At 40.2% G+C, this 12,195-nt stretch overlaps 1 protein-coding gene across 2 annotated transcripts; it reads left to right on the top strand.

Moving 5' to 3' along the window:
- The first annotated feature begins 168 nt into the window (after positions 1-168).
- Positions 169-10,380, top strand: LOC101171534 (cystathionine beta-synthase). 2 transcript variants are annotated; one of them, XM_004081413.5, is made up of 15 exons: positions 169-366; positions 1,425-1,718; positions 1,830-1,936; positions 3,451-3,585; positions 3,653-3,732; positions 3,804-4,008; positions 5,247-5,338; positions 5,486-5,605; positions 5,680-5,764; positions 5,841-5,946; positions 7,247-7,324; positions 7,398-7,532; positions 7,632-7,740; positions 8,251-8,335; positions 9,781-10,380. In XM_004081413.5, exons 1-15 carry the CDS (start codon positions 296-298, stop codon positions 9,903-9,905), a joined length of 1,827 nt encoding a protein of 608 aa, XP_004081461.2. In that variant the 5' UTR covers positions 169-295; the 3' UTR covers positions 9,906-10,380. The 2 variants fall into 2 exon arrangements, with proteins under 2 accessions (XP_004081461.2, XP_020568858.1); XM_020713199.2 differs by having other exon boundaries at positions 294-366; positions 3,473-3,585.
- The last annotated feature ends 1,815 nt before the right edge of the window (positions 10,381-12,195 follow it).

Below are 12,195 nucleotides of genomic sequence, written 5' to 3'. Positions count from 1 at the left end.
CTAAAAGTAATTGTTTATAGTTTAATCTGGGATTTTACACCCAGTGGAATTCCAAAGGGGGATTAGGGAGTGAGAAGTTCCCAAATTTGCCTCAACAGACGGTTGTGGATGGCAGTGAGCTGCTTTTTTCCCAAACAATAACTCAACCGCTCCGAAGAAAAAAATATGAATTGGTGCCAGCAGTAATAATGACAACAGTAAAAATCCAAGTGCCTTCAAATTCAGAACGGGTCAACCCCCTAATTTGCCTCTCAGTGGTTTGGTCCCCCTGCCTAAAGTCCCCAAACCCCCACACATGTTTGGCCCTGGGAATGAGAGTCTTTGTGTGGAAGTCTTTGGAAGTGCCACAGGAGCGCTCAGCCTGCAGTAAGTTCTGTTTACATTCACTTTACAAATGAAATCCACGCAAAAATACAATAAAAAATGTGGATTCATGTTAAGACTTCTGTAAACGCCTCATTTTCTTTACTTTGATTGACTATTGTAGACCTATATTCTTAGAAAAGGGCTGCACCCTTTAGGGTTTATTGTGTCTATAAGCTGATATGCTGGTAATTAAAACTCATTTTTATGCTGCAATCCTTCAATAGGTCTATAAGTCTCCATGGCAACCACTATGTGAAAATAAAAGCAGTAATGCTGTTTAAAAAACTGTCAAAATTTATAATTCTGTGTAAATCATGAGCTTTACTGTCAAAAAGTTGGATCTTTTTTTTAATAAAAAGGGTTTATTTTCTATGTAATCCAATTTTTTTTCTGAAAAACTCATCCCAGTTCTTTCTATCTATCTGTCTGTCTGTCTTTCCGTCCGTCCGTCCGTCCGTTTGTCTGTCTATCTATCTATCTATCTATCTACCTATCTATCTATCTATCTGTCTATCTGTCTGTCTGTCCGTCCATCCATCCATCCGTCTATCCATCCATCCAGATATATATTTATATACATATATGAGGGTGTACCTTGCCTTCGCCTAACAGTAGCTGGTTTGACAGCAACCCTGTGACCCCAAAGGGGAATCAGCGGGTTCAGAACATGGATATTGCACAAGTTTTTCCTGAGCCGCTGGAGCTGAAGTGAGTAATGAGGTCGGGAAAAGTTGAAACACAATTTTCTTGTTGTGTAAATGAGGGAAAAAAAACTTTTTTTAAACAACAATTCTGTTTTATGCTCTACAAAAAACCAGGATGCTCCTGCTCTAACTATCACATTTTTATTTTTGCCGATTGGACTTTGAATTTAGATGTCCAAAAAACAACACTTACAAATGAACAATTAATTCTTTTTTTCCCCCAAAACATAGTAGAAACCAGCAGAAAGGTTATGAGTGTTAATAGATGGAATCAAACAGTTTTTCCTGTTTTTTATCGCTGAAATTTGGAAGTTTATTGTGAAACTCCAAAGTCTTGGTCTGGTCTTTTTGCAGGTTAGTCATGCCATCTGTGTCTGCGACCTCCTGCTTGGAAGACGGTCAATCCGCCTGTCCACCTGCTGCTGACCTGACCCATGGAGAGACCTGCTCTGGCAGAGGCAGTGCTGCTGGAACGCTCCACAGCGGTCGTGACGAGGAAAGCCTCAAACCGCACGGGGATGCTGGAGAAAACGGCACCGGCGAGCAGAGGAACGCGGGGTTGAAATGGATCCGTCCGGATTTGCCCAGCAGGTGCACCTGGAGACCCGGCGCTCCCGTTTCCGAGTCACCTCACAGCCACCCAGAGCGGTAAGAACCCCGCTGACGCTTGTGCGACGCACACAGCGACCAGCTCAGCATCTGGAGGACTTCCAATGGGTTTTCACCTCTCATGGATGTTCTCTCCTCCATCCACGGCAGCCCCAAACCGGCCAGCATCCTCCCCAGCGTCTTGGACCACATCGGACACACGCCTCTGATCCGCCTGAACAAAATTCCAAAGGAATTTGGGCTCAAGTGTGAAGTCTGTGAGTACAGGAAGTAGAGCCAGGACCATTCAGATGCTAACAAAGCAAAAATGGATTCAGAAAGTTTGAAAGAAGAACAGAATCCTCTGATAACATCTGAGTTTTCTCTGAAAGATGTGGAATGAATTAAAAAAAACATATAGGAAATAGCTTTCATTGACCTAAAAGCAACTACATTTAGAAGTTTAAAAGCTTTTCCGAGGTGTTTGTTTTGCTTTTTATTGATCTTTTAATGAAGAAAGCTCATTGCAACAATGAGAATTTGCAAACACAACGCACATAAGTGCAAAAGGGAAGTAAATGGCTTTTTATTGATAATTAATGATTTTTTTAATTAAAGAAATAGGACATTTTAACAGCATCTGAGCCTTTTTATTGAGAGAATATATTTTCCTATTTTAGTATTTATAATATTTGGACTGCAATATTTGGACAATAATTTATAATTATTGTCAATTTTTCATTGACAATAATGAAAAAGTACAACTTAAAAGAAATTTCACAGATACTGTTCCTGAGAGTTTTTGATCTTATTGTGTCAATCGCATAGAAAAAGTCAAATCTTAATAATGATGATGTTTGAGTTGGTCTTAAAGTCCTTTAACAGAATAAAAGACCAAGTTGGGTTTAACTCCATGTACCTGCAGCTTCCTGCTCCTCACCTGTCAAAACAGGTGTATCATGTAACTCCCCTGAACGTTGGGGTTTTGTTTGACCAGCCTTTTGGAAAGGGCAGCCATGTGAAAGCTGCCTTGTTCTTCAGACCAAAAAAGGAAAAGCAAACCACCAGTGAGAAGCTTCAGGCTATTTGAGACCAGATTTCCTTTTTCTTTTTTCTTTTCTTATTTTGAAGCTGTGTACCCTTTAAAATGTCCTCTAGCCCTGAAGTCCTTCTTTCATTTGTTTTTCAAATCAACGCTCTGGTTTTATTCGAAGGCGCTCTTTCAACAAAAATCAAAATAAAGTTTAGAATAATTAAAAGACACTTTAGTTTCAGTTCTCCAAGTGACCACAAGGGGGCCTGTTACAGAATTAATGCAGTTATTTTATTGACAAATCTGCTTTAAAGATTTACTGTCCAAGAGATTTGGATGAGATTTTTTTAATTTTTATGAACCTCATCACTTTATTTTGCATTTATCCTTAAAATGATGGTTAATTTAAGCTTAGTTGTTTCCTGTTTCCCCCCCCTGCAAAATCAAGGATTCTGTGATGTCATATCCTGTGTGAATACTGATCAGTGTGGAGCAGAAAAAACGAGCCTTATAGAGCAGTGACTGACATTAAACATGTTTTTTATGGGGTTAATGACTTGACTGAAATATCTTCTGTGTTGATTTGTTTTAAGGAAGTTGAATTAAATCTCTAGGAGCATCTGTATTTGTAAAATTAAAACAGGGCACCATGAACTCTCCATGTGCCGCACCAACACAAATAATGGTGATGTCTTCTTGACCTGGACCTTTTGTCACACCTGGTGATGCTGCGTTTTTCTTCTGCGTGACTGCGTTTAGTGGTCAAGTGTGAGTTCTTCAGTGCAGGAGGCAGCATCAAGGACAGGATCGCTCTGCGGATGGTGGAGGACGCCGAGAGAGCCGGGATCCTCCAACCGGGAGACACAATCATCGAGCCCACTTCTGGAAACACAGGTGATGGCGTCAACATGTCATCCTGTCGGGACTCTTCATGCTAACCCCAGTTTGTGGTTGCTTGCAGGTATCGGCCTCGCTCTCATCGCAGCTGTCAAAGGCTACAAATGCATTATTGTTATGCCAGAGAAGATGAGCATGGAGAAGGCAAGTACGTGTGCTGATGAACTTTCAGGAAACGCTCTGTGGGTCATTTCCTGCTCACCCGTGCGTTCCAGGAGGCTGTTCTGAAGAGTCTCGGGGCAGACATTGTGCGCACGCCCACGTCTGCAGCTTTTGACTCTCCCGAGTCTCATATCTGCACCGCCTGGCGCCTGAAGAATGAAATCCCTAATTCACACATTCTGGACCAGTATCGTAACGCCAGCAACCCCCTGGCTCACTACGACACCACAGCGGAGGAGATACTAGAGCAGTGCGATGGTTGGTGCTTCTGCAAAAATTCAATTTTTAAGATGCATGAGCTGTACCTGGTAAAATTCAATTCAGTTCAATTCTATTTAGTTCAACTTGATTCATTTCAGCATAATTGGTTAATTATAAAACATTCCACCTTTGTTTAACTGTTTCTCTTTCTTTATTATAGAATCTTTCACCATTTTTGTTCTTAACTTCTTCTACATTTTTTCAGCTATTTTAACCATTCACCTGTTCAAATGTTCAGCTCTTTCAGCTTTTTCCAGCTATGACTTTGGTCCTTCAAATCCTTGAACTTTTTAAGATATTCCAGGATTTTTGCCTCCAGTGAAATAAATGGGGAATCTTAGGTGCAGAAACTCGGCTCTGACATTTTTCACAAACATATCTTTTTTGTTGTTGTGCTGCTTTCACTTTATTTATGGTCAACTTTGATCATTTCTTATTTAATTTTTTTGGTGCCAATCATTACCCTTTAGGCATCATTTTCATCCAGAAATAAAACATTCCAACCTGCATTTTCTTCTGGAAATGCAGCTCCCTCTTGTTCAGTTTGGAGTAGTTCTATTCATTATTATTTAATTGGATTAAGTTAAGTTCAATTTGATTCAGTAGAATTCACTTTAATTATGTTCAGTTCAATTGAAACCAGTTCAGTTTAAGTTAATTCAGTCCAATTCAGTTCTTCCTAATTCACTTCATCTTAATTTAATTTGTTTGGTTTCATTTAATTGTGTGATATTTTACCAACATTATATTTCAATTACCTTGAATTCAATGCTCTTTATTTCATTTTATTTGATCTGATTTCAGTTTGATTCAGTTCTAGTGAACTCCATACACTTCCGTTTAATTCAATTCAATTCCACGAAGTTCAATCCAGTTTTATTCATTCATTTTAATGGGATCGGGTGGAATTGTAATTAATTCATAATTATTCTCTGAGTTTTGTAAAGCTGAGATGTTGCACACTTCAGTTAAGTTCTTTTTTTTAGTTCACTTAGATTCATATTTACTAAAATGCAAATTCAAAGGAGTAAAGCTTGTTATTAAAGGAATTATAGGTCATGACCTCAAGGGTTAGGGAATATTGTATTAAACTATAGTTTATAATTCTACCAAATCAAGGGAAAATGTATCTGCAATAGATAAAGTCTAATAGAAGAGTTGTTGTGTGGTCTTGTTCATGATCTAGTTGATCCTTTTTAATCAAACAGAAGGTTCAGACGTTCTTTTCCTCTCAGGTAAATTGGAGATGCTGGTGGCTGGAGCGGGAACAGGTGGGACGCTCACTGGAGTTTCCCGAAAGCTGAAGGAGAAATGCCCCGATGTCAAGGCAAGAACTACTTCCTGTTGGTTCCTCTTCTGTTTTAGATAGTTGGGCCGTTGAGTTGGCGGTTTGAAAATGTTCTTCGACAATAATAATGAGTGCAAACCAACGATTACACACACCAGACCCATGCTGCCGCTTGGCTGTCTTTAGATAGTGGGTGTGGACCCTGAGGGTTCGGTTCTTATTCACTCAGAGGGGACCGACGACCACACGACCTTTGAGGTGGAGGGCATTGGGTACGACTTTGTCCCCACCGTGTTGGACAGATCTGTGAGTGTTTCTCTGTTTACGCTGATTCTCGAAGCGTCACATTTGGCGCTAAACCACCGTCCTCTTCACCGCAGCTCGTGGACATGTGGTACAAATCCAACGACGCCGAGACGTTCACCATGTCACGCAAACTGATCAGGGAGGAAGGCCTTCTGTGTGGTAAACTCACCGAGGATTTTCCGACACTTTCTTACCCGTATGTTGGATTCATCCAGGGAATCTGCTTTTTCTGCAGGCGGTAGTTCTGGCTCAGCGATGGCGGCAGCGGTGAAGATGGCCGGCGATCTTAAAGAGGGACAGCGCTGTGTGGTCATCTTGGCAGATTCGGTCCGCAACTACATGTAGGAGAGACCAGTGGGAGAACTTGACTGAATATTTCAGTCGTGACCGTTGACCGTTTATGAGAACTTGCGGCTCCAACGAAATGTAGTCAATTCAGTCGCCATTTTAGCAGCCATGTTGGAGCCGGAAACCGTCAGTAAGCAGGAATTGGTCAGAGTTTGTCTGAGTTGTAATTTCTATGGCATCAACTGTAGCAAATCAGAAGTAAACTTGTTGATGGCCACACCCCTACTACTTTGGTTTAGTGGGAACTCCTTAAAAATTGGAACCAGAATCGCTAAAAGGCCTTAATCATGACTGGCCTCATACAGGCGGCCTTGTAGGCGAACGTTTGTTTGTTTGTTTCAAAGAAGCCGGCGCAGTGATACAAAACATTTCAGTTATGTGAACTTCTTTATGGAACTTTTTCTTTAGGGGTGGGTGGTTATCACTGTGGTTTATCACTCTTTTATACCATGGTCCGATTGAATACTCGATTCTGATTGGCTGCTGGGTGTGCGTTAAAACCTGATAACCGCGCAGTGAAAAAAGAAGTTCCGGTCAGCTAGCTTAAATGTTTTGAATCACTGCGCCGGCTTCTTTAAATCAACCTTTAGCTTCATCATTTGGGCAAAAACAAGCGGTAAGAGGTGAACTTTCTCTCTGAACTGATGCTTTATTCAACCCATCGGAAAGATCAGCACATATATATCGCTGAGTCTTGAATGCTGCGGTGGTGCTGCGCGACGCGGACTATATGTTACGCGCCGCATCACGTAACATATAGTATCCAAATCTAAAAAAAAACAAGAATGAAGGACTAAAAGCTGGTTAAAATGTATTGCTTTTGTAACTGACCATGGTATAAGCGGGTTAATGGCCTTTGAAGTGTGCGTTTATTACTTTTTAACGCACTTCGCGGGAGCAAACGTCCTTCACGAAGGCTTCAACGGCGTGCGTTAAAAAGTAATAAACGCACACTTCAAAGGCCATTAACCCTTACTTAATGCACACCCAGCAGCCAATCAGAATCGAGTATTCACCCAGACCATGGTAACCCTTGTGCTATCCTAGGCACTTTAACATTGGGAGTTGGGTCATCTAGACCCACTAGACAGTGCTCTGAACCTTTTTTCTTCAATGATTTGTGATCTTCACTGGTGTCCATGGATTACATGAAATCTTTCCACCTTTATCCACCTTTGTCATGGTAGGGAGAACACGTCAATGTAAGGGTGGGGTCATCTAAGATAGCACAAGGGCTATATGAGTTGATAACTGCATCTTTGCTCCAAATCAATTTCTGGGTTTGACTTTCAGATCAAAGTTCCTGAGTGATCAGTGGATGGTCGAGAGGGGCTTCCTCAGCCTGGAGGGCCAGATGAACAAGAAAGTGTGGTAAATAAAGAGACAAAAGAAAGAGTCAGATGAGTCACGGTGCAGGGAGGATGCTCATGTTGGTTTGTTGAAGGTGGTGGAGCCACACCGTCCAGAGTCTGCAGGTGCCCGCCCCCCTCACCGTCGCACCGTCCCTGTCCTGCCAGAAAGCCGTCCAGATCCTGAGAGCAAAGACGTTCGACCAGGCTCCTGTTGTCGATGAGACTGGGTACTCGCTCCATGACTTTTTGCTTTATTGTTTGACCGAAAGCAGTTCTTGTCGTGCCTTGAGGCTCCACGTTTCCTTTTCTGTGTCGTGTGATCGCAGAGCCATTTTGGGCATGGTGACCCTGGGAACCATCCTGTCCTCTGTGCACGATGGAAAGGTGGAACTCTCGGACGCGGTCGGCGCTGTGCTCTGCAAGGACTTTCAACAGGTCAAGCGGCGCTCTAACCTAACCCTAAAGCTGCGTTCACACAACCCTTGGCCCGGGGCGTTCACGCCGGACTGCTGCTACCTGATTCTAGCGCATGCCTGCCATGCAGTCTAAGCGTGAAATGTCGAAGCGGTGCAAATGTCTTGCTCCTGGATTTTACTTTGACAGCTCTATTCCAAAATATGGTTCCAGCCGAACACAAAATGCAATTATCGGTTTTCCCCTCAATGTTTAAATTTAAACAGTTGGCCCTTCCGTTAATTTAAAGCATCCATACATCACTACCTGATCGGAGTCCCTGATTGGTCAAAGTTCTTCCCGGTTTAACAACTGCGTTTTGTACGTAGAGCCCCAAAGCGGTCATAGAAACTTGCATGAACGCGTGTTTACGTAGACTTTCTATTGGCCGCTTGAATGTGTGTTGGTGAGGGCGACGTGAACGTAGCTTCAGCCTAACCAAACCCAGAAAACGTGCGTCTGACTTCCCTCTGCTTCCACATCCTCTTCCAGGTTCACCTGACGGACACTTTGGAGAAGCTCTCCTTTTTCCTGAAAGCACACAACTTTGTCCTGGTGGTTCGTGATCACATCCAGTGTAAGAGACAGATTTGGACTTTCTTTTTCCACAGTTCGTTAAATCAACCTTACAAAGAAACGCCACCAAAGAAATGCAACACAAAGCCAAAATCCAAATCTCCAAAACATTTAGAAAGAAAAAACTTTGCCTGTTCAGGTGATCCTTTCAGGTTTTTGTGGTTAATTCTCCTCTGAACACCTTGTCATCCACACCTTGGTAATGGCATTTAAGAGTTTGGGATGAATCTTTTAAGGGTGAAATAAAAGACAAACGGCTCTATCTATAGAATGCCATTAAAAGAAACCCTTTGGACGACTTCAATGTATACTTTACTTCAAATAATTCCTCATTTGACTTGAATTTGTTAATTTTTTTTGACATTTCTGTGCTTCTTACGACAGAGTTTTAGGGCTGGTTTACAAATTTTTTTTTTTTAATTACAACTTTAAAGTCTTATTTTACGAGAAAAAAAGTCACAACTGTTAAAATGCGACAATAAAGTCGCAAATTTACGACTTTAAATCTCGTAAATTTAGGAGAAAATATTCGTAGATTGACGAGGAAAAAACCCCAAAGTTTTCCGTTTATCGGAGCCTAGCTAGAAGATGAACGATGTGGAGCCTTTTGTGAAGCTTTATATCCAGATAGTTTTAAAAAACAAAGAAATTCTGAACCTTTTGGTGACTCAAAACCAAATTATTGTTATTGCAGCTGTCTTTCCGGGGTTTGGTGTCGGTAAAGCGGAGTTTTATCTATAAAATAAGGAGCTCATAGACCCGTTTGGGTGTAGAGGACTGCTGCTTTATTCCTTCCAGAAGTCCAGTTGTCTCATTACGTCATAAACCTGTCATGTGCAGAAAAACAAAGCGGAAGGAAAACAGTGTTACATATGTGCCCTCCTCCACGTGAAATGTCTAATTTAAACATAAAACAACATAATGAATGAAAATAGTCTGTTAAATTACTATTAAAATGTTGAAACAGCCAAAAAAGTGCTCCTCCTCAGACGTAGAGATCTTGGTTTCATGGAGGAAGAAAGGATTGAAGTGGACATCTGCAGGGACACCGACGTCTTCATCAACGGGCTGCAGAGATCCTGCTAACCACCCATCAATAAATAAAACATTAATAAATCATAAATCAAACAAATGAGCTTACAAACATTTGGAACGTTATCAACTTTCAGCTCACCTGTTGAATTAAGTTTAGTCTGCTCTGCGGCTGCGCAGTTTTCACTTGCTGCTCTGTATGCTCACTTCCACTTTAATCTGTAAATTTATGACTTTGTTAAAAAAAAAATTTTTTTTGTGGCCCTAAAACTCCGTCATATGTAAAAAAACACTGCCTGCTTCCTCAAACCAAAATGTTGAATTCTGTTGTCTCCTGTTGTTCGTCACCTGAAGCGTCGTTTTCCACATTTGATCTGAAATGACGCTGGCCTTTTGTTTTCTGTCGGGGTCCAGATGATTCGGACGGCTCGGCTCACCTCAGGCACTCCGTGTTTGGAGTTGTGACCCCGATCGACCTCCTCCACTACATCACCTCACACGCCGATCAGGAGCGCGAAGAGCCCCAGTGTTCCCTATGAAACAAATGATCATCATCGTTTGGGATTTTTCCCTAAAGCAACACATGATCTACTTCTGCTTATTTTAGGACAATATCACAAGTCTCTTTTAGCAAACTATAAATATCTTTTCAGAAAATCTGCTTTAAAGTGTAAAATCCTTCATGATCCCAAACTCAAAAAAAAGACAGATAAAAAAAAACCTGATGGTGTTTTAAGTTTTAGGTTGATTTTTTTTAAAATAAAAAAATGACAAAGTTGTATTTTAACATTACATTTACCCCAAACAGTCTAATTCTGTCGTTTGTTCATGTTTCTTTAATAATTAGTTGGTTATTTTAACAGCTTAATGAAGATGTAGGTTATGTGGATGAAAATAGACACTTTTCTGGCCCAGATTTCAGTCTCTCTTGAGGCTTTGTGTCTTAGTTTGAGTGTGTTTTAGTTTGTAGAGGTTGTTGTCTGAAAAAATAAACCGATCTCATTTTACTGTCAATCTTTCTCCTTTTTTTTGAGGAATTCCTGGAAAGCTTATTGAGTCAGAAGCTTAAAGTTGTGTTTGACGATAATCTGAAGATGTCTTTCAACTGCTCCACAAAACTGTCCAAAAAAGTTCTTGTGTGTCGCTTAAAAACATTTAAATATTACATTAAAACCAAACTTGAGCAGCAAAAATGTCCTAAAATGTGATTAAACTACATTTCATTGATGCATATCTTCGAGTTCTCCTTTTAGGACGTTTTACAGACTGAAAAAGTCAATAAATCAAGTGACAGAAAGCAGTAAAACACTGAAACAAGAAGCATGATTACAACTCTGGATAACCTATTTAGTCACTAATTTGATTTATTTGCAAAGGACCTTTTAGAAAAAGGACTTGAAAGGAAGAAAAGTTCACAAACTAAATGCAATTACATAAATGATTAGTGCTGATAAGTTTGGACCACAAACTGTTTCAAAAGGACAAAGGGAAGAACTTTTTTAGTCCCGCCTCCTTTATAATTAATGTTTTCAATTATGCTGGAAACAATATAAATACAAATGCATGGATGCTATTGTAATAAAAAATACAAATACTTAATTCATCTGTTGTTTAATCTCTTTGAATCACAGTAGTTTATAGAGAAATATGATTCTGAATTGAATGGTCACATTTCTAATAGTTTTTCCCCTCATGTGAATTTTTGGGTTGGGGTATTTTTTCTTTTGGGGTCACTTTTTATTATTGGGGTTTATAGTTGTGTCATTGAAACGCAATTTATGATTTTTTTTCTCAAGTTTTTTTTCTTTTTTGGAGTTAAAAGAACCAAGCAAAAAAACGAGTCCCTTTGTAACCGGGGAGTTGGGTTAGAAATAACCCAACTTGGGTTCATTGTGTGCTATAAAGGTGAAAACTGAGGCTGGTTTTGCATCTTTTGTAGGTTGAACTCCACAGTTTGGGAGTGCAGATAAAAATGTGCAGGTAATGTGGATGCAGGCAAGAAGTGTTTGATTATCCTACTGAGGAAGAGGAGGACGAACAGACTCTAGACTTCATCAATAAGCTCATCAATTAGCAAAAGCTACATTGGCCACGTTTTCTTGTCAGCCAATCAGGACCTTACTTTTACCAGTTTGATTCAGAAAAAGACACAAAATGCTAGAAACAATCAAACCAATTTAAACTGATTATGACATTCATCTTTTGCAATGCACCAATCTTTTTAAAGACGAGCATGAATAGAGCTCAGGTTTATGCATATTTAAAAACTGCAACAAATTTTTTTTTCTTCCTGCAGCAGAAAGTCCTCCTTTGTAGGAGATTTTCAACTGCTCAACTTTCAACTGATTTTTATAGGAATCGCTAAATTTAGTAGGTTAGTAGGTCAGTAGATTCTGCCTCTCTGTAGAAAATCTCTGTTTCTCTTCTTCTGAATCCTAAAAATCTCACTCTTTTTTGTTGTCACAGCTAACAGCAGAAGCTTGCACATGTCTTCAATTAATTTGACAATAATAATCTTGAACATTTTGATTGACAGAGGAACCGCAATGCAGAGAATCGTGAGTTGTCTGTCAACTGTTCTTGCTTGCAGTTCCAGTTTGAGCCACAAGGGGGCAGAAAGTGACCACACTGCAGCGGCACAATCTCTCTCCAAGCAATATATCCTAAATAAAAATGTGACAAAAAGAAAATAGCTGACTTGAAACTTCTGTCAAGATGAAGAAAGGATGAAATTAAAACAAGATGTAAATAAATAGAGGCTTAAAGTAACTGAAGCACAAACCATCCCATTTAAAGGTACAATGAAGCACACATTAGTACACAAAAGAG

Source organism: Oryzias latipes, chromosome 21, assembly GCF_053564925.1.
Source record: "Oryzias latipes strain Hd-rR chromosome 21, Olatipes_Hd-rR_3.1".
NCBI lineage: Eukaryota > Metazoa > Chordata > Actinopteri > Beloniformes > Adrianichthyidae > Oryzias > Oryzias latipes.
This window is presented reverse-complemented; position numbering and strand designations above follow the sequence as displayed.